The sequence below is a fragment of the Giraffa tippelskirchi genome, chromosome 7 (assembly GCF_054371585.1).
Source record: "Giraffa tippelskirchi isolate mGirTip1 chromosome 7, T2T-mGirTip1v1.2.pri, whole genome shotgun sequence".
NCBI classification, from domain to species: Eukaryota; Metazoa; Chordata; class Mammalia; order Artiodactyla; family Giraffidae; genus Giraffa; species Giraffa tippelskirchi.
This window is the reverse complement of record NC_137281.1, coordinates 10,948,016-10,975,097: the sequence shown is the minus strand read 5'-3', so window position 1 is coordinate 10,975,097 and position 27,082 is coordinate 10,948,016. Positions and strand designations below refer to the sequence as shown.

General features: G+C 43.2%; 2 protein-coding genes and 1 long non-coding RNA gene across 20 annotated transcripts in view; 2 read left to right on the top strand and 1 right to left on the bottom strand.

Moving 5' to 3' along the window:
* Positions 1-948: 948 nt before the first annotated feature.
* Positions 949-23,545, top strand: LOC145515451 (uncharacterized). Of its 18 annotated transcripts, XM_081515898.1 has the most exons (7): positions 949-1,003; positions 2,631-2,657; positions 2,933-3,124; positions 13,348-13,447; positions 14,823-14,949; positions 15,839-15,931; positions 19,974-23,545. In XM_081515898.1, the coding sequence occupies exons 4-7, from the start codon at positions 13,433-13,435 to the stop codon at positions 21,839-21,841; spliced, it is 2,103 nt and encodes a 700-aa protein (XP_081372024.1). In that variant the 5' UTR covers positions 949-1,003; positions 2,631-2,657; positions 2,933-3,124; positions 13,348-13,432; the 3' UTR covers positions 21,842-23,545. The 18 variants fall into 18 exon arrangements, with proteins under 18 accessions (XP_081372024.1, XP_081372022.1, XP_081372025.1 ...); XM_081515896.1 differs by lacking the exon at positions 2,631-2,657; XM_081515899.1 differs by lacking the exon at positions 2,933-3,124 and having other exon boundaries at positions 2,433-2,657.
* LOC145515467 (uncharacterized) lies at positions 13,840-25,735 on the bottom strand. The gene is made up of 2 exons (XR_014060894.1): positions 25,563-25,735; positions 13,840-24,704 (listed from the first exon to the last, which is right to left on the bottom strand). It is a non-coding gene; the product is annotated as an uncharacterized LOC145515467 (long non-coding RNA).
* Positions 24,604-27,082, top strand: part of LOC145515448 (uncharacterized) — a 23,758-nt gene continuing 21,279 nt past the window's right edge. The window contains 1 exon segment of the mRNA XM_081515881.1: positions 24,604-25,994. The gene's annotated coding sequence lies outside the window, so the exon portion shown is untranslated.

Here is a 27,082-nt window from a genome sequence, read left to right as displayed (position 1 = left end):
TACCAGGAAAGTCTCTGACTCATTGACTTCCGTGACTCAGACTCATATGAGAGACATAATAAAAAATCAACCAAATTACTGTATTCTCTTGGGCCCATGAAGGTTATAATACACTTTTGAGCTTTGTATGTTTTTCACCTCACTACACTTGTAGGATCTCTAATCTCAACCAGGGATTAATCCCAAGCCACTGCAGTGAAAGCCTGGAATTCTAATCAGTCACTCAGCAGGGAAGTCCCTATAATACAACCTTAAAGTGCTTTTATCAACAGTTCTATGTAGATTTCCAAACGCGCAGCTTCTTGAGCCTTCACCTTGTGCGTTGTTCTTTCAGAGAATCTGAAGTTCATCACTGGAGTTTGAACTAAACTTTCAAATGATACGTAGTTTTGCTTAAAAACAGTAGCTTAAACAACATACAATAGTCTCCGCTCTCGGATTCAGGAGAAGGTAACACTCGCCACTAGTAGGAATCCACCTTACTGCCCAGGAAGTCGACCGCATAAACTTTGCGTGCGAGGGCATTGTGGAAACTCTAGTCCAACATCTGTGAAGGGTTTTAAATACTTCTAGTGAAAAGAAGGAAAAGTGTTAGCCGCTCAGTCGTGTCCGGTTATTTGCGACTCCAAGGACTGCAGCCCGCCAGACTCCTGTGTCTGTAGAATTCTCCAGGCAGTAATACTGGAGTGGGTTGTCATTTCCTTCTCCAGACAATCTTCCCAACCCAAGGATAAAACCTGGGTCTCCTGCCGTGCAGGCCTCAGATTACAGGCCCTCCTCTGAGAATTCGGGAGGTAGTCCCACTTGGCTTTCTGGGATGTAGTCAACAAGGTCGGTAAGCTCTCAGGCACTTCCGCGCAGGCGCAATCCGGACAAGGGAATTGTGGGAAGAGTGTCTCCAGAGCAACCTGTGGGGGGAACTTCCGCTCTGGGCGGAACTTCCCCTCTGGGCGGAACTTATGCTTTGGGCAGTCCGGTTATCCCCCTCTCCTACCTGGCAACGGTGAGTGGTTTGCGCATTTTGCGACCCGTGGGAACTTGTTTGGGAACCTGTCTAACTCAGTCACCAATTTAGGGGAAAGAGCTGCTTCAGAGAGCAGTGGTTTGAGGGATGGGCCGTAGAAGGAGCTTTGTTTGGGCCGAGTCCTCAGCGTTCCCGGAAGTGGATGGGATCAGTTTGGCCTAGTTGGAGGGTCTCCAGATCTCTCCCCGTGAGGACCCTCCTCCCAGGCGGCACACCGTCCATCTTGCTCTGTCATTTGCCGCAGTAGAACATTGGATGAATTAAATTTCTCCTCCTCTGACGGCTTTCCGTAAGTTTGGGATGAGGTTACTACTCTTAAAAAACAAGATTCAGGAAATTCCCTGTTGGTCCAATGGTTAGGACTCCGCACTTCCACTGCCAAGGACCTGGGTAGAATTCCTGGTCAGGGGGGTAGGATCCCACACGCTCGTCGTGCGGCCAAAAACAAAGACAACCCCTCCCCCCAAAATTCCAATGAGTAAATTTAAGGATCTAATTTGGCTTTATGAAGCAGTTTGTGAACTGGTCAGCATAGAAGGGTTATACAAAATGGACAGTTTTTTTCTTAGAAGAGTAGGGCAAAGGAATTGTTAGTTAAAGAAAAAAAGGATAATTTTAGGTCAGGACATCTTTAGGGGCGGGGGGGGGGCGGGGAAGCCGGAATGGCAAGGGCTTTATGGTGCAGATACCTGTTCTCTGGGGGATGGAGATGGGCTTTGTAATAGATTACCTCCTTAGTGCTGACCATAAAATACCAACCTAGTTGATTAAGATTACATTTCTATGAAAGATGAAAACTGAAATAAAATCTTGACTTGTTGCCGTGGTGTGTGTGTGTGTGTGTGTGTGAGAGAGAGAGAGAGAGAGAGAGAGAGAGAGAGAGAGAGACAAATGACTCCAACTCCACTTCAGGCTTTTCTAAAAAAAAAAAAAAATACTGCCTTCGTAGTGTTGCAGAAATCAGTAATCGAGAAACCAAGCACCACACTGGGAGAGTTGGAGAGCTCAGGTTTATTACACTGGTGGGCTCAGAGGAGTTAACACTCCAAGCTCTGAGCCCTAAACAAAGGGGTTACAGAGATTTTAGAGACAGACTATAGTGGGCAACACTAGCTGCTAATAAGCTGGTTTAAACTAAGGGGTTTCGCACACTCGGAAACAGCAGTCACGATGGGGAGGGGGTGCTATACCTTTACATGGACAGGCATGATTAAGCAGGTTTGCATGGACTGGGAAGTCACAAAGAGCAGGACAAGGGTGAGTGAGATAAGGTCCAGTTCCTAGTATTGTGAGTCCCCACTTTCTGAGACTACGTGACCTACGTGATCCAGACTTTGCAAGGAGCAAGCTGAGTTACAGAGGCAGCACGAGCAGGAGGTTATGTAAAATTTTAACTTTTCCTTTTCAGTAGTACAGTGGTTTGAGAATTAAACCAGTTGTTGAGTCGCCCAGTTGCGTCCGACTCTTTGTGACCCCATGGACTACAGAACGACAGGCCTGCCTGTCCCTCAGCATCTGCTGGAGTTTGCCCAAGTTCATGTTCATTGCATCAGTGATGCCCTCCAGCCATCTCATCCTCTGACACCTCTTCTCCTTCTGCCCTCAGTCTTTTCCAGAATCAGGGACTTTTCCGGTGAGTCATCTGTTTGCATCAGATTACCAAAATACTGGAGCTTCAGCTTCAGCATCAGTCCTTCCAGTGAATATTCAGGATTGATCTCCTTGCTGTTCAAGGGACTTTCAGGAGTCTTCGCCAGCACTGCAGTTTGAAGGCATCGTTTTTTGCATTCTGCCTTCTTTACTGGCCCAGCTCTCACAATCCTATGTGACCACTGGGAATACCATAGCCTTGACTCTACGGACCTTTGTCAGCAGACTAATGTCTCTGCTTTTCAATACATTGTCTAGGTTTGTCATTGGTTTCCTGCCAAGAAGCAATCGCCTTCTGATTTTATGGCTGCAGTCACCGTGCACAGTGATTTTGGAGCCCAAGAAGAGGAAATCAGGCACTACTTCCACCTTTACCCCTTCTATTTGCCATGCAGCAATGAGGCCAGACACCATGATCTTCATTTATTTAATATTGAGTCTTAAGCCAGTGTGAGTGTGTGTGTGTGTGTGTGTGTAACAAATGACTCCACTTTGGACCTGTTAGTTCTTTTTTTTTTTTTTTAACACTACTTTCATAGTACAATGGCTTGAGAATTAAACCAGATAGTGTAAATAAAATCTTGTTGGAGGAAGTGTGCATATTTTGAGGTGTAGGGCAATAATTTTAGCTTATACATGGTTTGGCCTTGTATGTAGCACTGTTTTTATTGAAAAGCCCACTGGGGATTGAGTAATTTAGGTGACAGGCAGGAGTCACTGTTATGGCTTGAATTCTTTGCTTTGAGGTAGCATACTCACTCAGGAGGTGGAGTCATTCTGAGCCAAAAGCAGCCAAAATGTCAGTGCCCACATTACACTTGCCTATGGAAACCACAGTGACTGGCACCTAAAATGTCCCAAAGCATTGCACCCACAACCACATCAGGCACATAGGCCACACAAACACATAGCACTATGGGTCACCAGGTTCATCCCCAAAGCCCAGTGTCACCAGTTTAATCTTTAGACCTACAGAGGCCTAGAAAAACTACCATATGGGATGCAGTGTCCATGATTCCTGGAAAAGTCTTAATTCCCGTTTCCCCTTTTTATCTTGGAGAATAGGGCCACTGTCTCTGGTGAAGACACAGAGACCTTGGTCACATCCCTACATATGTTATTTGGCTGGAGACATTTGAATCTGCAATGTCCCCTTAAAAAAGGTGCAGCATCCAGTTAGCATGGGATTTTCCTAGCTTCTGTCCTTATCTGTACTTCAGTTTTTAAATTTATTCCTCAGAGAGGAGATTATCTCAAAAGTTTCAGTAAAGCCATCAGTCATTTGATACTGCACGAAAGTGAGAGTTGTGAGTGACCTGGACTGGACAGAGCTTCCTGCAGAGGACCCTTCTAATTCTCCCAGACACTGCAACCCCTGGGACATCATGGGAGTTGGCGAGTAGCACACAAGGGAGTGTGAGTTTGGCCAAAAGCCTGGGTAGGGTATAGTCTCCTGCTCTTCTAGGCGTCACCTCTCAGGCTTCTGTCCTCACCCACTGCACCAGCTTATCCCTGGTAACAGGAAGCCTATCTATATCCTGTTTGTCCCCATGTGGCCAGAGGGTAGCCAGCAGCTCAGTTTTTCACTCAGGGAACTGGTACTGCCAAGGGACAAGGGGACTGACAAGCCCTTGCATTTCCACCATGCCATGTGGAACTATCCCTGCTCAATCTGTTACAGGATTTGGGTTTTGGTTGGTTGTTTTGGGACAGAGTCTAAGGAAGCAGGGTTCACTCTAGATTGGATGCTGTCAGAAAGCTTTGGGAGAGCAGACTAGGGCAAAGATAAAGTCTAAAGTGGTAAAGAAGTAGCAGTCAAAGGAATCCAGATTGGAAAAGAAGAAGTAAAACTCTCACTGTTTGCAGATGACATGATCCTCTACATAGAAAACCCTAAAGACTCCACCAGAAAATTACTAGGGCTAACCAACGAATATAGTAAAGTTGCAGGATATAAAATTAACACAAAGAAATACCTTGCATTCCTATACACTAACAACGAGAAAACAGAGAAATTAAGGAAACAATTCCATTCACCATCACAACGAAAAGAATAAAATACTTAGGAATATATCTACCTAAAGAAACAAAAGACCTATATATAGAAAAGTATAAAACACTGGTGAAAGCTATCAAAGGTGACACAAATAGATGGAGAAATATACCGTGTTCATGGATCGGAAGAATCAATGTAGTGAAAATGAGTATACTACCCAAAACAATCTATACATTCAATGCAATCCCTATCAAGCTTCCAACGATATTCTTCAGAGAACTAGAACAAATAATTTCACAATTTGTATGGAAATACAAAAAACCTCGAATAGCCAAAGCAATCTTGAGAACGAAGAATGGAACTGGAGGAATCAACCTGCCTGACTTCAGGCTACACTACAAAGCCACAGTCATCAAGACAGTATGGTACTGGCACAAGGACAGAAATATAGATCAATGGAACAAAATAGAAAGCCCAGAGATAAATCCACAAACCTATGGACACCTTATCTTTGACAAAGGAGGCAAGAATATACAACGGAGAAAAGACAATTTCTTTAACAAATGGTGCTGGGAAAACTGGTCAACCACTTGTAAGAGAAGGAAACTAGAACACTTGCTAACACCATACACAAAAATAAACTCAAAATGGATTAAAGATCTAAACGTAAGACCAGACACTATAAAACTAGAGGAAAACAGGCAAAACACTCTCGACATAAACCACAGCAAGATCCTCTATGACCCACCTCCAAGAATATTGGAAATAAAAGCAAGAATAAACAAATGGGACCTAATTAAAATTAAAAGCTTTTGCACAACAAAGGAAACTATAAGCAAGGTGAAAAGACAGCCTTCAGAATGGGAGAAAATAATAACAAACAAAGCAACGGACAAACAATTAATCTCAAAAATATACAAGCAACTCCTGCAGCTCAATTCCAGAAAAATAAACGACCCAATCAAAAAGTGGGCCAAAGAACTAAACAGACACTTCTCCAAAGAAGACACACAGATGGCTAACAAACACATGAAAAGATGCTCAACATCACTCATTATCAGAGAAATGCAAATCAAAACCACAATGAGGTACCATTTCACGCCCGTCAGAATGGCTGCTATCCAAAAGACTACAAGCAATAAATGCTGGAGAGGGTGTGGAGAAAAGGGAACCCTCTTACACTGTTGGTGGGAATGCAAACTAGTACAGCCACTATGGACAACAGTGTGAAGATTCCTCAAAAAACTGGAAATAGAACTGCCGTATGACCCAGCAATCCCACTGCTAGGCATACACACTGAGGAAACCAGACTTGAAAGAGACACGTGTATCCCAATGTTCATTGCAGCGCTGTTTATAATAGCCAGGACACGGAAGCAGCCTAGATGCCGATCAGCAGATGAATGGATAAGGAAGCTGTGGTACATATACACAATCGAATATTACTTAGCCATTAAAAAGAATACATTCGAATCAGTTCTAATGAGGTGGATGAAACTGGAGCCTATTATACAGAGTGAAGTGAGCCAGAAAGAAAAACACCAATACAGTATACTAACACATATATATGGTATTTAGTCAATTGGTAAAGATAACCCTGTATGCAAGACATCAAAAGAGACACAGATAAATAGAACAGTATTATGGATTCTATGGGAGAGGGCGAAGGCAGGATGATATGGGAGAATGGCATGGAACCATGTAAATTATCATATGTGACACGAATCGCTAGTCCAGGTTCAATGCATGATACAAGGTGCTCGGGGCTGGTGCACCGGGATGACCCGGAGGGATGGGATGGGGAGGGAGGTGGAAGGGGGGTTCTGGAAGGGGAACACATGTACACCCATGGTGGATTCATGTCAATGTATGGCAAAACAAATACAATATTGTAGAGTTAAAAAATAGAAAATAAACTAATTAAAAAAAAAAAAAAAGTAGCAGTCACTCCTTTAGCCAAGAGGGTGATACTTAGTATTATGTGAGTGGAACAGTGACCTTATTTTTGTCTGTCTAAACAAAATTATGACAGGGCCTTGTTTTGTCTTACTTTACCCATAGTCTCAGAGAAATCTCATTTGAGGATGATATTTTGTGATTGGTTTATGTCCTAAAGGAGAATAATATTGGCCTAGTTGGAGTGCCATGCCAGCTTCCACATGTCAGGGGCTCTTTTGTTTTCACCTCTCAGATTCATTCAGTGAATCATTATATAATCATCATTGAAAAGTTTTAGATTTTCAGTGGCTTTTATTAGAAAATGTCTAGCTTATATTGAGTTTAGAGAGAGGCAAAATATGAGACTTGAAAAAACAAGTATGTGTGGGGACTTCTCTGGTTGTCCAGTGATTAAGAGTCTGTGTTTCCATTGCAGGGGGTGTGGGTTCAAACGCTGGGCAAGGAACTATATAAGATCTTGCATGCCATAGAGTGTGGCCAAAACAAAAAAACCAAGTCTGTGTGTTGATACATGTTAAATATGTTTATAGGGAGGAAAAAAATCTGGTTATTTTCAAGGGGACAGAATCTAAGTATCACCCGTCCCCCCCATTTTGCTTTATACTGTTTTAATTAGCTTCGAGTAACATGTTTTAAAATTACTACCATTATAAAGATTTTAATCAGAAAATATTAATATTTAATATAATAAATACATTTCATATTAATATAAACATCCTCCCTCACCAGTAGAATCCTCCTCAGTGCTCTGGCATTAAATCATAAGCTTTGGGAGTCACAGTGACTCCAGTGCCAAGCTCTTCAGCAATTACGCTTGCATTGAGATAGCAGACAATTTCTTAATTTTCTGAAATTTGGTGTTTTCACATCCAAAGTAGGGATGATATCAACTTCAATGAAAAGTTTAGGTGAGGGAAGAGCACTTTTCTATGAGGACAAGCTTCCATTTTGGCCCTCTCAAGTTTGATTTTCCTGCCAAAGCAGTATAACCGCAGGGTCTGGCGTTGGCACTGCTACCTCCTTCCTTCCTCATTGCCCCTCCCAAATCATTCCTCTTCGCCTATTCTTTTAGTTAGTGTAACATCAGACTACATTAAATGAGCCTACATTCAATTACCTTGTGTCCCCTAAGCAGTTAATATCTGGAAGATTGTATCTCCCTAATTGTTCCCTTTCCAACAACACTCCTGCCATAATTGGGAGACATTTTGCTTTCAGAAAGTCGTGTCTATGGAATATTTTCACTGGGGAACTCAAGGAAAGTAACAGACTCCGTGCAAGAAACCGTGTTACCACTCCGGGAGTCGGGACTGTGGGTTTCTTTCTGCTGTGGAATTTTGGGAAGTGTAGTCATGAAGCTCCCCGTAGTTCCAACACTTCTTCCCGGAAAGTGAGACTCTGGTTAGTGTCCCTTGGCATTCGGGGAAGTGTAGTTCTGACACAGTTAGTTACTTGCACGGCCGCTCAGGAAGGGGAAATCTGATGAATTCTGGGAAGTGTAGTCCAGACGCCCCGCGAACTCCTAGGACTTCCGTCCAGGGAGAGTGAGGTTGCTGGTGTCTTTTCCTTGGGGCGGGCTTCTCAGTTCCGCGTCTTGCTGGCCCTTCCAAATTTCCTGGATCTATGCATGGGATGCGCAATTACCTGGCATTCGACTTAGGGGAAAAGAATCCTCAGCGGAGAGCACAGGTGCGGAGGAGCGAAGGCGGCGGTGTGCGTTCCCCTCGGCGGAGCGGCTGTGGTATTCTGGAGACCCTGAGAGAGGACCAGCTCCCCTAGCATATCTCCTAGATTAAGAGTTTCCGTGGCTTTGAGCTAGCCTATTCCGCCTCTCAACCTTCCACGCACGCTTCTACTTCCTCGCATGGAGAGTTAATCTCCCTGTGCCTCCCGTTGTGTGTGTGTGTGTGTGTGTGTTAATCTCCCTGTGTTTCCCGTTGTGTGTGTGTGTTAATCTCCCTGTGTTTCCCGTTGTGTGTTAATCTCCCTGTGCCTCCCGTTGTGTGTGTGTGTGTTAATCTCCCTGTGTTTCCTGTTGTGTGTGTGTGTTAATCTCCCTGTGCCTCCCGTTGTGTGTGTGTGTGCGCGCGCGCGCGCTTAGCCTACTTCCTCGCATGAGGAGTTAATCTCCCTGTGCCTCCCGTTGTGTGTGTGTGTGTGTGTTAATCTCCCTGTGTTTCCCGTTGTGTGTGTGTTAATCTCCCTGTGCCTCCCGTTGTGTGTGTGTGTGTGTGTGTTAATCTCCCTGAGTTTCCCGTTGTGTGTTAATCTCCCTGTGCCTCCCGTTGTGTGTGTGTGTGTGTGTTAATCTCCCTGTGCCTCCCGTTGTGTGTGTGTGTGTTAATCTCCCTGTGTTTCCCGTTGTGTGTGTGTGTGTTAATCTCTCTGTGCCTCCCGTTGTGTGTGTGTGTATGTTAATCTCCCTGTGTTTCCCGTTGTGTGTGTGTGTGTGTTAATCTCCCTGTGCCTCCCGTTGTGTGTGTGTGTATGTTAATCTCCCTGTGTTTCCCGTTGTGTGTGTGTGTGTGTTAATCTCCCTATGTTTCCCGTTGTGTGTGTGTGTGTTAATCTCCCTGTGTTTCCCGTTGTGTGTGTGTGTGTTAATCTCCCTGTGCCTCCCGTTGTGTGTGTGTGTGTGCGCGCGCGCTTAGTCTACTTCCTCGCATGGGGAGTTAATCTCCCTGTGCCTCCCGTTGTGTGTGTGTGTGTGTGTGAATCTCCCTGTGTTTCCCGTTGTCTGTGTGTGTGTTAATCTCCCTGTGCCTCCCGTTGTGTGTGTGTCGGGGGGTGGGTGGCTGGGTAGGTGGGTGTGTTGGGTGTGTGTGTGTGCGCTTAGTCTACTTCCTCGCATGGGGAGTTAATCTCCCTGTGCCTCCCATTCTGTGTGTGTGTGCGTGTGCGTGTGTGTGTGCGCTTAGTTGCTCAGTCGTGTCCGACTCTGCCACCCCATGAACTGTAGCCCGCCAGGCTCCTCTGTCCATGGGATTCTCCAGGCAGAATACTGTTACCATGCCCTCCTCCAGAGGATCTTCCCAACCCAGGGATCAGACCCAGATCTCCCGCTTTGCAGGAGGATTCTTCATCGTCTGAACCACCCATTACTTTTCTTTAAAATACTATGACCTTCCTAGTAGAGTTGTTTTGGGAAGAGGTGATACAAATAAAAGTCTTAGCTGGTTCCTGGCAAATAGTGAATGGTGATTTCTGTTTGCTGTTAATTTCTCAAAGAGTGGTCAGGTACCCGGGTTAGCATCAGAGATCCACTTTCAGTGACCCTTCCCCTTCTTTCTATCTCTGTGTGACACTGGGTCATCCTGCATCCCTTCTGACTTGGAAGAGAAGGTTCCAGACTGCTTGGAGGGAAGGGAGGCTTTAACTTTTAACGAGGGCGAGGGCTCGGTTCTGGCATTTCCTAGCATTCTTTCTTTCCCCAGCGTGACCTCAAAAAGAACTACAGGAGGTAGGAGTGACTCCTGGGCTACTAACTGCAAAGCTCGGTGTGAGTAGGACTTGATATTTTTCTCTTTACAATGACCGTTACATCAATCAGAGAATGTGTCCAATTTGTAATTGGACGTGGGCATTGATAATAATTAACCCTTAACCGTTAACTTCAGTGAGTGAAAGTGTTCGTCGCTCAGTCCTGTCCAACTCTTTGCGACCCCATGGACGGTAGCCCTTCGACCTCCCGTCCATGAAATTCTCCAGGCAAGAATACTGGAATGGGTAGCCTTTCTCTTCTCTCCAGGGGCTCTTCCTGACCCAGGGATCCGATTCCGGTCTTCTGCATTACAGGCAGATTGTTTACCCTCTGAGACACCAGGGAAGCCCCAATGATGAGGGCTTTACACAAATAAATACATTGTGCCACACTGTGACTCAAAAGAAATGTTGCTTTTTTCCCCCTTCTGTAAAATGAAATTGATACTGAGTGCTGTAAATTATGTGCCCATGGTCACCCACCAAGTCGGGGGCTCAATTGAGGTTGAAATTCAGGCAGTCAGTCCAGAGTTTGAGTTCATAGTCTTTTAGTCCTTAAGGGTTAGGAACTAGGTGGAATCAGGCATCATAGTTAGGAATTGATCGTGAAGGGCCTTAAATAAGATGGGCTTGGACTTTCCTGTGAGTTTTTAAAGTCATTGTCAACTATTTTGCTTCCCTTGTTGTGAATAATATTTCTTATTCTTACAGACTCTTATTGTGGAGCATTCAGGAATTAAGAAATTTGAGAGAAAAAATTTCTTACTCACTAATCCAGGGTGTAATGATAGCAACTGTTAAGCTTCTAATACATTTTTGCTTAGTGGCTCTTTTTGTATATTTGTCTATAAACATTTTACAGATTTTTTTTTTTAAAAATTACGCTTTTCTCAATGGTTTTCCCCTTATGTGTTTTAACTGTGGGAATTTCCAAATGCTGATAAGAAAGAATAAACTAACGAACTTCCATATAATTTCATAATTAGTCTTACTATTTTCATTATTGCCATTCCTATGACTGTTTTCTTATTTTTAAGGCTATTTTATCTTTATATAATGTTAAACCTATGGAAAAGTTGCAAAAATAGTATAAGGAGCTCTCATATACCTGTTACCCAAATTCACCAATTGTTTACATTTTGCCTATCTGCTCTGTACCTCCATCATCCAAATAACACCAGGAAGTTACCTGTATTCAATGACAGCTTATCTTAACTTTCTGCATGAAGGAAACCCACATACTATGAAATCAGGAGGTGTCTTGGTAAGAGGGATTTCAGAAAGACTGATTGTAGAATTTCAGCATCACATACTTGGTAATGTTAGATATTATACTAAAGAATAGTGTTTTATCTAGTAGATATCTATTAAGTTAATCATAAGTAAGTAATGCCAGATAGCATACTGGATAACATACTATTAAATAATCCACAGTCTTGTATTTATTTTGTTATGTTTTATAACTAAAAGTCTTCATAACTGGTTTCCCCCCCCAGTTCAAAGTCCAATTTTATGCCTTATGTCTTTTGATTATAAACATTTAACAGAATTTTTCTTATACTTTTCTTAATGTTCTTTAATGTGGAATGATTCTACAACCTTTGTCTTTTTCGTTCTTGATATTTTGGGGGAGTATCAGTTCAGTCGCTCAGTCGTGTCTGACTTTATGACCCCACGGACAGCACCCCAGGCTTCCCTGTTCATCACCAACTCCTGGAGCTTGCTCAAACTCATGTCCATCAAGTCAGTGATGCCATCCAACCATCTCATCCTCTGTTGTCCTCTTTTGCCTTCCATCTTTCCCAGTATCAGGGTCTTTTCCAATGAGTCAGTTCTTCTCATCAGGTGGCCAGAGTATTGAAGCTTCAGCTTCAGCATCAGTCCTTCCAATGAATATTCAGGGTTGATTTCCTTTAGGATTGATGGATTTGATCTCCTTGCAGTCCAAGGGACTCTCAAGAGTCTTTTCCAACACCACAGTTCAAAAGCATCAATTCTTTGATGCTCGGGTTTCTTTATGGTCCAATTCTCAACGTCCATACATGACTACTGGAAAAACCATAGCTTTGACTAGACGGACATTTGTCAGCAACATAATGTCTCTGCTTTTTAACATGCTGTCTAGGTTTTTGCGGGTGTATAGAGTCAAGTTGGAGAAGGAAATGGCAACCCACTCCAGTATTCTTGCCTGGAGAATCCCCATGGACAGAGGAGCCTGGCAGCCACAGTCCATGGGATTGCAAGAGTCGGACACGACTTAGCGACTAAACCACCAACCGTACAGTCAAGTTATTTTGGAGAAAGTTCTTCATTTGAGGTTCATTTGATGTTTTCCATTTTTAAGTTCAGATTACGCATTGTTGGCAGGGATTCCACAGAAGTGGTGAGGTGTTCTTGTCACTGCAACAAAGCTGAAGCCAAAGGATATCAGTGTATCCCTATATTAGTAAACTCAGCTTTGTTTACTAGGCTCAGGTAATGTCTGTCAGATTTCTTCTTTGTAAAGTTATCTCTTTTTAATTAATAAAGTTTTTTAATAGGGAGATACGTTTATTAATTTATATTCTACTGTAGAGAGAAGCTTCTCCTTCCCTACTTATTTATTTATTCATTCATATGTAAATATTAGTGTTGACTCAATCCATAAATTCATATTGCAAATCTAAATGACATGTAGATTAATAAACATTTATTTTTACCAGCCTGAAATATGCATATCATAGAATGCACCCATTTCAGGTGAACAGATTAATGATTTTTAGTAACTTTTTAGTAATTTTGCTGAGCAGTACAACTATCACCATAATAATTTGGAACATTTTCATTTCTGCAGTTGGATTCCTTAGTTAACCCCCATTCTCTCCCCAGAAACCCAGGGTACCACTAACTTACTTTCTGTCTCCATAGATTTGCCTATTCTAGACATTTCATGTAAATAGAATCATACAGTATGTAGTCTTTTGTGTCTGTCTTCTTTTGCTTTCCATAGCATTTGCAGGGTTTACCCATGTTGTAGCATAATCAGTCCTGGATTCATTTTCATTGGTACATAATATTCCATTGTATGAATATATCACAGTTTGTTCATTCATGCATAGGCCAACATTCCAGTTGTTTCCAGTTGTAGGTTATTATGAGTAATGCTTCTGTGAACATTTATGCACTCATTCGCAAGAAGCATCTGTGTGGATGAGCAGTGACCCAAGCTACTCTTTCATGTCTTTTTCTGCCTTCTCAGACTCTAAGAACTCTCTCAGACAGTTCTGACCTCCTAGAACCTGTATAACTCAGGACTGTGCCCATCCCTAGGCACAGGAGGAAACATGACCACATTCAAGGTGAGTAGTACCTGCCTTTCTCACTTTAAAGTTCCATCTCATTGCTCAGATTGTTGCACGTTTGTTTTGGGATGACTCAAGCAGAACAGGAGACACGGGAGACATTACATTGTCCTTCTTGAGTTTTCCTTGTGTTTGTTTTTATTTTTTATTTTATGTGATTATTATATATTTTATGGAGTAGAAAAATGACTAGAAATGAATAACTCTCCCATTTCATTACTTCCCTACTGGCAAACTGTTTTTATTTTCTCTTTGTCTTTTCCTCATGTGCATTTATAACTGTATTTGTATTTATGGTGTACATCTAACTTGAAATTGTGACTTTGTTCCTTTAATATTACATATATTTTTAAATGGGTACTTCACATTTGCCACTGTATTGATACACCTTTTTATTTTTTTGGCACCTTTTTATTGTTGACTACTTCCCACCTGTAGACATTTAGGTGGTTTACAAATTTGACTGTTCTAGGCAACACTTCAGTGACAGCTTTCTTCCATAATACCTTTTCCTCTCAAATCAGGTCTGAGAACAATGTCAGTTTTTTGTCCTTGATGTACTATGCATTCAATATAGAAAGAGTACATTTGATCTGTGTTGTGTTGGCTGTTTCTTAGGTAGAATATCCAAATAACAGCATGGCACAGCTCTTCTTTCTTTCTCTCTCTCTCTCTTTTTTTTTTTGATGCATCACACGGCTTGTGGGATTTTAGTCTGTTAAAAAGATTTGGGGAGACTTCCTGGTGGGCTAGTGGCTAAGACTCCATACTCCCAATGCAGGGGGCCTGAGTTCAATCCCTGGTCAGGGAATTAGGTCCCACATACCCTAACTAAAAATTTGCATGCTGCAACTGAAACCTGGTTCAGCCAAATAAATTAATTAATTAATTTTTTTAAAATGTTGGTATAACACCAGACACATGTAATGTCTATCTTACAATCAGTGGCTACTTGAAAAGGGAAAGTGCCAAGAAGGTGGAAAGGATGGGTAGGAAGTGAGTCCAGATTCTAAGTGGCAACAGTCTGTTGCCACTGAGGAAGGAGAATCACTGAGGAAGCCACTGAGGCTGAGGAAAATCAGTGTGTGGCATTGGCAGGATAGAAGAAGGGCTGGGAAGTCTACAAATTGACTGAAGTCCTTCAGAATCTGAACTCACATCTCACCCATCCTTTCTTTTCCATAGCCGCACTTCCGGGGAGGCTGTGGAAAGTCAGTGTGTGGTGTTGGCAGGACGGAAGGAGGGGGGCTGGGAAGTCTACACATTTCCACAGGAGCCGGAATATCTTCCCATCATCCACCTTTCCTTCTTGGTATTGTCCCTCTTCCACTGGACACTGGTTGTAAGATTGAGCTGAGATTGTTTGTTGTAGGAGGCAGTGACCTTCACGGATGTGGCTGTGACCTTCACGGAGGAGGAGTTGGGGCTGCTGGACTCAGCCCAGAAGAAGCTGTACCAGGATGTGATGCTGGAGAACTTCCGGAATCTGGTCTCAGTGGGTGAGGACAGGCGCTCTTTCTTTTTTAAAAAATACGTACTTGGCTGCTCTGAGTCTTAGTTGCGGTATGTGAAATCTAGTTCCCTGACCTTGGGTCAAACCCAGGCCCCCTGCGTTGGGAGTGCAGAGTCTTAGTCGCTGGACCACCAGAGAGGTCCCAGGCACCTTTTCTAACAAGGTCATCTCCCTGGTTTGGCTTTGTGTCCTCAGATGTGGAAGGCTTTTGGGGTCTTGAAATGGTAGCCTGCATTTAGGGACCTGACTTTCATACCAAAACTTTTTAACAGAATAAAATAAGGGACAAAAATATCAGAATTTGTCAGGAAGAATGGAATACATTGCAGGAAAAACTCTGGCCAATTGTGTGAGTCATATAAGAACCAGTGAGGGGAGATTTAATGAAAATAGGCACTGGTGAGAAATTAGTTTCTGTAATACTTACTGTATTTATGTGTCCAGGTCTTGAAATATTGGTAGTTTTTGTGTTTTTTTGTGTTTTCCTTTTAACTTTTTGACTGCACCTTGGGCCATGAGGGATCTTAGTTCCCTGATCAGAGATCAAACCCATGCCTCCTGCATAGAAACTCAGAGTCTTAACTGCTAGACCACCAGAGAAGTTCCAATATTTTTTCAAATAGGTCATGTTTTCTTAAAAATATTTTAATTACACTCGTTTTGACTCATTGATCAACATTAAATACAAGAATCTTAATTTCCAGTAAATTGTACTGTTAGTGTATTCATTTTCTTGTCTTTTTTTCCGACTAAATTTATTTATTTTTAATTGAAGGATAATTGCTTTACAGTATTGTGTTGGTTTCTACCAAACGTCAACATGAATCAGCCATAGAGTGTGTTCATTTTAAATATATAACTCTGCATGTTCACAGGGTGTCACCCCTTGAGACATGATACATTTCACATAGAAAAGGAAAAAAAGCTTTGGGTGGTGAAGACAGCAGCCCAAAGAGAAGGGAAGTCAGGTAAGAACCAGGCAGATGGGGGTTCTTAGAGAAGCCCTCCCACTGTTTTTACTTCTGTCCAACCCTTTGGCTGTCATCTCATCCAAACCGCCAGACCTCTTCTTTAACACGCCTTTGTACTGATTGCCCTGCCCCTCCTATAGTCTGTTCTCCAGGTAGCAGCCAAGAGTGATGCTTAGCAAAGACTGCCATTCCTCTGTTCCAAACCTTTTATAGCTTCTTATTTTTCTTAAAGTTAAACCTCTTAAAGTGGCTTCTGGAGTCCTCCAGGATCTGCTCATGGTCCCCCACTGTCTCTCTGATTCCATTCCTTTCACTCCTTGTCTCCCACCCACGCTGCACACCATGCCAGGCTCAGACTCGCCAAGGATGCTGTATCACCTGCGGCTGCTTGAACAAATCACCGCAAACACCATAGCTTAACACAACACACGTTGAACATCTTACACTTCCAGAGGTCAGAGGTGTGGCATGGTTTCACTTTGTAGATTCTGGGGGAGAATCTGTGTCTTTGTCTTTCCAGCGGCTCGTGGCCACCTTCCTTAAGCTTCACAGTCAGCGACATCACTTCTTTCTGCCCAGTCCTCCCTTGTCACGTGTCCCTCTTTCGCTTTTTGCCTGCATCACGCTTCTGCTTTGTAGGAGCCTTTTGATTGCATTGAGCCTCCCCCTCCACCCCAAAGTAGAGGATGGACTTCCATTTTAAGGTCAGCTAATCAGCAGCCTCGATCCTTTCTGCAATCTTAATTCCCCTTTGCCACATAATCTGACATAGTCTAGGCTCCAGAAATCAGGACATGAGTTCTTTGGGGGACAGTTACTATGATCACAGCAGATACTTCCACCTCTGAGCCCTTAACTCTGCCAGACCTACACTTCTACCTCTAGTCCTCCAGCTCCCTCCCTTTCTGCCTTCAGGTCTCTGCTCAGTTCCAACATCATGAGAGAGGCCTTCTCTGACCACCCTGTGTAAAATTCCATCCTTGCTTTTCTCTCCTCATTCTGCATCTTAGTGGATCTCACAGACTTTGCTTGTTTATTACCCCACTCTCTGCACTGGAGTGTGATCACCAGCAGTGTGGAGTTTTCTCCTGTTGAGTGCCCAGAGCAGCCCAGTATGTGGCAGGCATCTGTAAGTATTTGTTGCCTCTATGTAAGTTTGATGGATGGGACGGGAGACCTCTGTTTCTCTCAGTGTGAAGGGGATAATTATAGGTCATGTAAAAACCAGAGTGAAGGAAGGAGGTTGCAGAGCATTTTTTGTCTTTTGATGATTGCCTGTCTGATTACTTTCTTTTTTTTCTTACTTTTAGCTTTTAAAATTTAGTTAGTTAACTTTCCCAATTTCTATTTTAATTTCTTTCCTTTTTCTCTTTAATTTAAATTGATGAATAGTTGATTTACAATGCTGTGCTAATTTCTTCTGCTGTGCAGCAAAGTAACTCAAGAAGTTAGACTCAGTTTTTGAGGGTTTTTTTTTTTTTTGTAGAACATGAGCCATGGTAAGAAATGCATGCTTTGTCATAACCAAAACCAGCATTTCAGGTGTTGGAGATTTATATGTATCACTTTCATAGGTATTTTATGTGGTGACCCCTTTCCTGTTGATGATGATGCTGTTTCTTTTTTCTTTTTAAATACTTATTTTTAGTTTAGTTTAGTTCAGTTCAGTTGCTTAGTTGTGTCCGACTCTTTGCGACCCCATGAACCGCAGCACACCAGGCCTCCCTGTCCATCACCAACTCCCAGAGTTTACCAAACTCATGTCCATTGAGTAGGTGATGCCATCCAACCATCTCATCCTCTGTCATCCCCTTCTCCTCCTGCCCTCAATCTTTCCCAGCATCAGGGTCTTTTCCAATAAGTCAGCTCTTCGCATCAGGTGGCCAAAATATTGGAGTTTCAGCTTCAACATCAGTCCTTCCAATGAACACCCAGGACTGATCTCCTTCAAGATGGACTGGTTGGATCTCCTTGCAGTCCAAGGGACTCTCAAGAGTCTTCTCCAACACCACAGTTCAAAAGCATCAATTCTTCTGCACTCAGCTTTCTTTATAGTCCACCTCTCACATCCATACATGACTACTGGAAAAACCATAGCCTTGACCAGATGGACCTTTGTTGACAAAGTAATGTCTCTGCTTTTTAATATGCTGTCTAGGTTGGTTATACCTTTCCTTCCAAGGAGTAAGCGACTTTTAATTTCATGGCTGCAATCACCATCTGCACTGATTTTGGAGCCCCAAAAAATAAAGTCAGCCACTGTTTCCACTGTTTCCCCATCTGTCTGCCATGAAGTGATGGGACCAGATGCCATGATCTTAGTTTTCTGAATGTTGAGCTTTAAGCCAACTATTTCACTCTCAACTTTCACTTTCATCAAGAGGATCTTTAGTTCTTCTTCACTTTCTGCCATAAGGATGGTGTCATCTGCATATCTGAGGTTACTGATATTTCTCCCAGCAATCTTGATTCCAACTTGTGCTTCCTCCAGCCCAGCGTTTCTCATGATGTACTTTGCATATAAGCTAAATAAGCAGCATGACAATATACAGCCTTGACGTACTCCTTTTCCTATTTGGAACCAGTCTGTTCTATGTCTAGTTCTAACTGTTGCTTCCTGACCTGCATACAGGTTTCTCAAGAGGCAGGTCAGGTGGTCTGGTATCCCCATCTTTCTCAGAATTTTCCACAGTTTATTGTGATCCACACAGTCAAAGGTTTTGGCATAGTCAATGAAGCAGAAATAGATGTTTTTCTGGTACTCTCTTGCTTTTTCGATGATTCATCGGATGTTGGCAATTTGATCTCTGGTTCCTCTGCCTTTTCTAAAACCAGCTTGAACATCTGGCAGTTCACAGTTCATGTATTCCTGAAGCCTGGCTTGGAGAATTTTAAGCATTACTCTACTAGCGTGTGAGATGAATGCAATTGTGTGGTAGTTTGAGCATTCTTTGGCATTGCCTTTCTTTGGGATTGGAATGAAAACTGACTTTTTCCAGTCCTGTGGCCACTGCTGAGTTTTCCAAATTTGCTGACATATTGAATACAGCACTTTCACAGCATCATCTTTTAGGATTTGAAATAGCTCAACTGGAATTCCATCACCTCCACTAGCTTTGTTCGTAGTGATGCTTCCTAAGGCCCACTTGACTTCACATTCCAGGATGTCTGACTCTAGGTGAGTGATCACACCATTGTGATTATCTGGGTCATGAATATCTTTTTTGTACAGTTCTTCTGTGTATTCTTGCCACGTCTTCTTAATATTTTCTGCTTCTGTTAGGTCCACACCATTTCTATCCTTTATTGAGCCCATCTTTGCAGGAAATGTTCCCTTGGTATTTTTATTTACTTTATTTTATTGGCTGCACTGGGTTTTCCAGAATGTCATATGGTTAGAATTGTGCAGTATGTATGCTTCTCAGATTGGCTTCCATTTAAAAACATGTATTTACATTTCCTCCACATCTTTTCCTGGCTTGCTAGTACATTTCTTGTTAGCACTGAATAATATTCCATTATGTGGAAGTACCATACTTTTTATTTATCCATTCACCTGCTGAAGGGCATCTTAGTTGCTTCTAAGTTTTGTTTACAAAAAAAGTTTCTGCTTTTCCTTAAAGTTCTAGTTGATTCTTATTTTATTATCTATATAACTTTTTTGTCTGCATCATTTACTAACTATAAAGTTTACTATCCAAGATTCTACACTGCCTTTGAATCCAATAGAAAGTGTCTATAGGTGAACAGTTTGAAACTAGTTATCAATTTTTCAAGTTAAATTTTTGACGTCTAGCTTGCACCTCATGTAGGAAGCTTGCACCAATGGGTTTTGTTATGCTTAGTGGGTAGGTTCCACCTGGACCACCACTTGGTTTCCATTGGCATGCAAAACAGAGCACATGGAACACAATGGAAGAGACAAACTGAACATTCTCTGGATTCTTTCAAGTCTCATACTCTCTCCTAAATGTGAAATCTTGAAAACAGCGAACAGAACCTTCAGTTGTCCACATCTCTGAATTTTGTGTCTTTGCAGAAGAAAAGATCCAAAGTGAGATGGAGAGTATTTCAGAAGTAGGACCACATGAAGAGATTTTCTGCTGGCAGATCTGGCGACACATTGCTAGTGACTTAACCAGGTGTCCAGATTACATGATAAAACGTTCTGAATTCCACCAACAACGTGACTCACCTGGCCAGAATGGGGCAGGACTATCTGTAACTCACACAGGCCAGACACCTTCTCAGTGTAATGAATGTATAAAATCTTCTGGTGATCTCTCCAACCTTGATCTTCATCAACAAATACACTCAGGAGAGAAGTCTCATACATGTTGTGAGTGTGGAAAAAGCTTCTGTTACAGTTCAGCACTTCGCATTCATCAGAGAGTTCACTCGGGAGAGAAACGCTATAAGTGTGATGAGTGTGGCAAGGAATTCAGCCAGAGCTCACAGCTGCAAATTCATCAGAAAGTCCACACTGTAGAGAAGCCATTCAGATGTGAGCAGTGTGGGAAAGGCTTCAGTCGTAGATCAACACTTACTGTTCATTGTAAATTACACATGGGAGCGAAACCTTATAATTGTGACAAATGTGGAAGGGCCTTCATTCATGCTTCACATCTTCAGGAACATCAGAGAATCCACACTGGGGAGAAACCATTCAAATGTGATATATGCGGTAAGAACTTCCGCCGTAGATCAGCACTTAACAGTCATTGTATGGTCCACACTGGAGAGAAACCATACAAATGTGAGGAGTGTGGGAAGTGTTTCACTTGTAGCTCAAATCTGCATATCCACCAGAGGGTCCACACAGGAGAGAAACCTTATAAATGTGAGGAGTGTGGTAAATGCTTCATTCAACCTTCACAATTTCAGGCCCATCGGAGAATTCATACGGGAGAGAAACCATATGTATGTAAAGTGTGTGGTAAGGGCTTCATTTACAGTTCAAGTTTTCAAGCCCATCAGGGAGTCCACACAGGAGAGAAACCATACAGATGCGATGAGTGTGGGAAGAACTTCAGGATGAAAATACATTATCAAGTTCATCTGGTCGTCCACACAGGAGAGAAACCCTATAAATGTGAGATATGTGGGAAAGGCTTTCGTCAGAGTTCATATCTTAAAATCCATCAGAAGGCCCACAGCATAGAGAAACCTTACAAGTGCGAGGAGTGTGGGCAGGGCTTCAATCAGAGTTCACGACTTCAGATCCACCAGCTGATCCATACTGGTGAGAAACCATACAAATGCGAAGAGTGTGGGAAGGGATTCAGTCGTAGAGCAGATCTTAAAATTCACTGCAGAATCCACACTGGAGAGAAACCATATAATTGTGAGGAGTGTGGAAAAGTCTTTAGTCAGGCCTCTCATCTTCTGACCCATCAGAGAGTCCACAGTGGAGAAAAGCCATTCAAATGTGAAGAGTGTGGCAAGAGCTTCAGTCGGAGTTCACACCTTCAAGCCCACCAAAAAGTCCACACTGGAGAAAAGCCATACAAATGTGAGGAGTGTGGGAAGGGCTTCAAGTGGAGCCTGAACCTCGACATGCATCAGAGGGTCCACACAGGAGAGAAACCATATAAGTGTGGGGAGTGTGGGAAGCACTTCAGTCAGGCCTCAAGTCTTCAGCTTCATCAGAGCATCCACACTGGAGAGAAGCCCTACAGATGTGATGTGTGTGGTAAAGTCTTCAGTAGATCTTCACAGCTTCAGTATCACAGGCGAGTTCACACAGGGGAGAAACCTTACAAGTGTGAGATGTGTGGTAAGAGCTTCAGTTGGCGCTCCAATCTTGTAAGTCATCACAGAATTCATACTGGAGATATAGTATATGAAAGCGATGAGAGTGGTAAGAACATCAGGGAACTGTCAGAGGAAAAAAGTTCCACAAAATGATTTTTTAAAAAAACTCACGTACAACCCTGAATTCTTGCAAATGTAAGGTTTCATAGGCGGGAAAGTATTGGGTGTTGAAGCAGTAGCTGAACATATCCCAGTGTTCACCAGACCACACAACAGAAACCTCCTCTGAGTGGTGCAGTAAGGACTGCATTCCGAACTTTGACATTTGTCAGATACCACTTAGGGAGATAGCACTTAGAGAGGAAGTTTGGTCTTGCCTTTAATGAAAGTGTAGGGGTGAGCTTGTCAAAACTGATGTCCAGGAGAATGTGAGCTCCATGAGGGCAGGGAATTGGATTCTGAATCTACACAACCTTAACATCGACTCTTGCTTGTAGGTGTGCTCAGTTCGTGTATGTTAAATAAACCAAAAGGGGGAAATGTACAGTATATGAAAATTATATCCAGAGGAGGAAACCTGCCAAGTAAAATTAATTCAGGAAGTGACCATTTGTTGAAGTGCAGAAAACCACTTGATATTACAGTCTGCAGTATTAGTATGATATGATCCTATTGCAACTGGCTCCTTGCCTCCCACAGCCTCTGTTCTCAAAATGGCTTATTGTCTAAGGCCTGTCTAGTTTTCCAAGGATTGTGTCTAATATAAATTGAACTGCCCTGTGATTTTTCTGACAGTACAAACTGAAAATGTTACTAACTTTGCAACAATAGGTAACTGCATACTTTACAATTGATTTTTTGAGAGTCATTCAATGTTAAGGCAAAGTTTACTGTAACATTTTGAAAATGTCACAAAAACTGTCACTAGAAAAAATTTTATTTGTGACCTTGAACTTACTGATTTCTAATTCCCTGCATTTTTATCCAGACTTTGAAATGTTTGCTTACTAATAACTGTAGCATTTCTTCTGTCAAAAGTTCTCAGGTAGGGGCTATGCCATATTCTTCACACACATCCATGAGGAAAATACCCAGGAAACTTGTAGGAATTTGATAAAAATTATTAAATGTATTATTGAGGCAAGACTGACATTTATGTCCTTTGACCTATAGGTAGCAGTAAAGCATGGTTTTGGGAAAGGAATACTTATCAGTATATAGGTTATACATCTCTTTGATCTCAAAATCATATAATTGAATGCTTTTGGTTATGAGGTTAAAATACGAAAAAGATAAGCACCACATCAATGATGTCACTGAATTTTTTTAAGGGAAAGAAGTGTACAGCTGTAGGAATTTGAGTCTTGCTGTATTTGTATATTAATATGAAGCCATTAAAATTATGGCAAATATAATGGCAAGAGATACACAATATGGGCTTTGAGAGGTCACAAATTGTAGCCTTTGAGTATAATCGAGTGTGTGTGTGTGCACGTGCATGTGTGTGCATGTGTGCACACATACATCTGTATGTAGACATGCATAAAATAATGTATAAAGGGATACTCTTCTATAGTGGTTTCCCTTAGGAGCATTTTGTGGTATTTCTTTCATTTTATAACTTCATGTTATGGTTTTTTCATTGAATAGTACTACCAAAGCAGGAAATTACAATAGAACTTGAAAAAATTACTCCTAAATGTTCCTTGTAGTAACACCTCATAATATGATTGTTCTATATTGTCATAAGGCATATAAAGATCTAAATTATGATATGGATCCCAGAAGCCATTTTCAAATTGTTTTAAAAAATTCTAATTGTTTTGCATACATAGATAAATTGATGTTTCAACGATTGAACCTTTATGCTGTACTTTAACTATAAATACATAACATGGAGAGGGCAAATTCAGTAGCTGGAAACGAAGTAGAGATACAGAGTGCTCAGTTGTTTCAGTGGTATCTGATTCTTCGCGACCCTGTGGACTGTAGCCTGACAGGCTCCTCTGGCCATGGAATTCTCCAGGCAAGAATACTGGAGTGGGTTGCCATGCCCTCTTCCAGGGGATTTTCCCGACCAAGGGATTGAACTCATGTCTCCTGCATCTCCTGCATCGCCGGCAGATTCCTTACATGTGTGGCTCAGCTGGTGAATCCGCCTGCAATGCGGGAAACCTCGCTTGGGAAGATCCCCTGGAGAAGGGAAAGGCTACCCACTCCAGTATTCTGGGCTGAAGAATTCCATGGACTATATAGTCCATAGGGCCGCAAAGAGTCGGACACGATTGAGCGACTTTCATTTTTTCTGTTGAAAAGATGTGCGTGAGAAGAGAACATAGAATTACAACAGAGGACCCTCTCGATGTGGAACCAGTAAGGACAAAGCACGTTTGGTCACATTTCAGGGATCGAGGTGTTTTGATGTTTGACTTAAGCCTGTTCCAAAGAAAGCCCAGTTTCCTTCTCTTATTTCAGCAGTAAAACTCTGGGGTTTACCAGGAAGACACTGTGGCTAGTAATGCATTTATGTCACTTAGGCCCTTGAACATGCCCAAAGTGCTTCTAAGCTTGTAAACCTGTTCTAAGCCTGACGCGGTAAAATGGCAAGACGCTTGCCTGAGACCTTAGGGGTTAAGGGAAGTGAAAACCAAGGGAACCGGGCACTTCCTCATCAGGGGGTGAAGCTTTGACGGTTTTCCGCGCTGACATTCGCGGGAAGTGTAGTCCAACAGGGCGGTAGTGTAGAGGGCCCACACGCACTCCCTTTGCATTCTGGGATGGGTAGTCCAAAGCTCCGTGTAGGCTTGCACACTGCAGCTATAGTAAGGCTGGACGGCGACTGTCTCCCAGCGGAATTCTGGGAAGTGTAGTCCGAGAGCTCCGAGTAGTCGCAGGCCCTTCCGCCCCAGGAGGACGAGGTAGCAGCCATCTTTCGCTTGAAGATGGTGTTTCAGGTCGGCTCTTCATGATCCATTCAAACTCCCTCGAAATGCGCTTGGGGCCAACATCTCCTGACCTTTCATTTGGAGAGAAAGAGGAGCAGCGGCTAGAAGCAGAGGTTTGATGGCCAAGGGTGATGATGTTCGTGCCCCTGGGCGGAGCGTTTGGTAGCGTACCGGGATGGGGCGGGCTCAGGTCGTGCTGCCGGGGATTTGAGGGTCTCCCCGGCTTTCTGCACCCCTAACCTGACCTCCCACTTATGAAGCTGGCTCTTTGGCTTCATACTCTGTCACAGTGGGTGAGTTGCTTAACCCTTTTGTGTCTCCGTTGCTGTTCCGTAAAAGAGAAATAAAAGTAATGTTTTCCTAATACAGTATTTGGAGAAAAAAGATAGCAAACGGTCAACAATTGTCTGACACATGATTGTTATTAATGCTACTGTCATTCGGAAGCACCCGGATTCTCACACTGAGATTCTGTGAGCCCAGGAAACTGAATTGTCCTGCACTCCAGACTTGTTTAGAAAAGGGAGGCTTTCTTCTAGCTGGTACAAGAGAATGTGGAATATAGGGGATGCAAACACAATCCTGGGATTTCACAACCTCCTTTCCTTCCCCAGCCCTGACTTCTCAAAAAGCCCTACAGGGAGGTAGAGGCAACAGAGACCCACAGGACTAGATCTTGGCATTCTTCTATTTAAGATACATAAATTGTAGGACGTTTGGGGCATGAGTAATGATTGTAACTGTTAGGTAGGTAGAATAGGAAACAGGAGTCCAAAATGGCAGTGGCTAAAAGACAAGAAAGGGAAAAAACCCGTGAAAATAGAACAAAGGAAGGTCCGAGGACCTGAGTGAGAAGTTCAGGTAGAGCAACACTCCTGGCTAAGCCCAATTTGCTTAGGGCAGGCCCAGGGGGAGGAAAAAAAACGTACCCGTGCTAGGGCATTCTTCTCTTCACGTCTTTGGGTCGGCATGCCCTCACGCTTCGAGGATGGATTTTCCTGCTATCATCTAAATAAAAGAGCTGTAACACTGATTCGCCTAAGAGCTATAACATGGTCTGTTTGAGACCTAAGAGCTCTAACACAGTCTGTCCAAGACGCAAGAGCTGTGACCCGCCGAGGACTGTAATGTCCGTCACTGCAAATCTTTGTTGTGACGAGACAGAAACGAGGAGCATACACTCGCCTGACATCTGTGGTGCCGTGACTCGGGTTTAACCTGGCTAAAACGACCTCCGTGAAGAAAACCCAGCACAAGGGAAGTGAGAAGAGGCCCATCGTGCTGGAAACCAGGACACCGAAAAACAAACTGCAGAAATCTCACGCGGCTCAGTCTCAGATTCCAGAAGACCTCCGGTTAAGGTAGGAGGCCCACGCCCCTATGGCTGGAGGGACATGCGTAACAAAATCTTAATTCCTCTACAGTCTCTCGTTTCTTGTTTCCTTGAACCCCCCGCGAACAGGTGAGCGGCAGTGGGCGCAACTGAGGGAGTCTGGAGAGGCTACTCTTTGGTATGTCCCAAAGGCACTATCTTCTGGGGCCCAGTAGCTGTTACCCAAGCCGGTGGGGGTTCCTCTGTTCTTACTCTTCTCTGTGCCAAGGATCAGGCCAATGAAAACTGTGAGTTCAGGTCAGGTACTTAGCAGATTTTCTGGCAGGCTATGAAAGGGATCCCTTGGCACGTTTTTCCCACTGCTTTTTCCTCCTGTCCTTCAGCTCTCTCCCGGGACTCAAGCCAGGACAAAACCCATAAAGCTCAGGCTCTGATGTCTTACTGCAAAAATTCAGTGAGAGGGGTAAGAGGTGGGATTTGTTAGGATTCAGAGAGAAGCCACTCTTGAGGTTGTGGGCCATTGCCGAGGGCCATGGAATGTGGCCTGGCTAGGTTTTGCTAATGGGGTGAATTCATATGCTAATGAGTGGGAGGATCATCCCAACCATTGAGGAACCACCCACTCTTCCCTCTTGACAGTGCCTTAGAGCTGTCCTGCCACTTCTGGGTGTGTCTTTTGGCTTACAGATGGGGGATTAAGGTTTACTTGAATTTGTCTTGTCATCTTGGACCCAATTGATTTTAATTGGTTTACTTTATGCCCTTGTGCTATGTCATCCTTTCAAAGGTTGTGCTCTGCCTCCTTCCCTCCTGTTTCATGCTCCTTTCCTCAGCCCCATCCAGGCCCACAATGTTGCCTCTACAATCTTCTAGAGGGACAACCAGGAAATAGCTGGCCTTGGGAGGGAAATACTGTAGAATATCCAACCCCTTAATCCTACCTAGCACTGGCCACACTGGAGATCTTGGGGACACCCAACTCCAGTCCGGGGGTCCCAGGAGGTCATCACGCCTTGACCTGCCCAGGAATTCGATCTCCTAGGATGCTGTCACGCCTCATTCTGCCTGGGGATCTGCACCCTGACCTAGGGACGCCTGGCTCTCAGGTTGCAACAG

Bases quoted from the DNA above. Each gene is read 5' to 3' on its own strand.
- LOC145515451 (XM_081515894.1), top strand. From the start codon at position 8,253: ATGCATGGGATGCGCAATTACCTGGCATTCGACTTAGGGGAAAAGAAT. The intron at 8,319-14,822 runs GTGCGGAGGAGC...TGTTTGTTGTAG, and splicing joins ATCCTCAGCGGAGAGCACAG to GAGGCAGTGACCTTCACGGA. The intron at 15,932-19,973 runs GTAAGAACCAGG...GTGTCTTTGCAG, and splicing joins CCAAAGAGAAGGGAAGTCAG to AAGAAAAGATCCAAAGTGAG.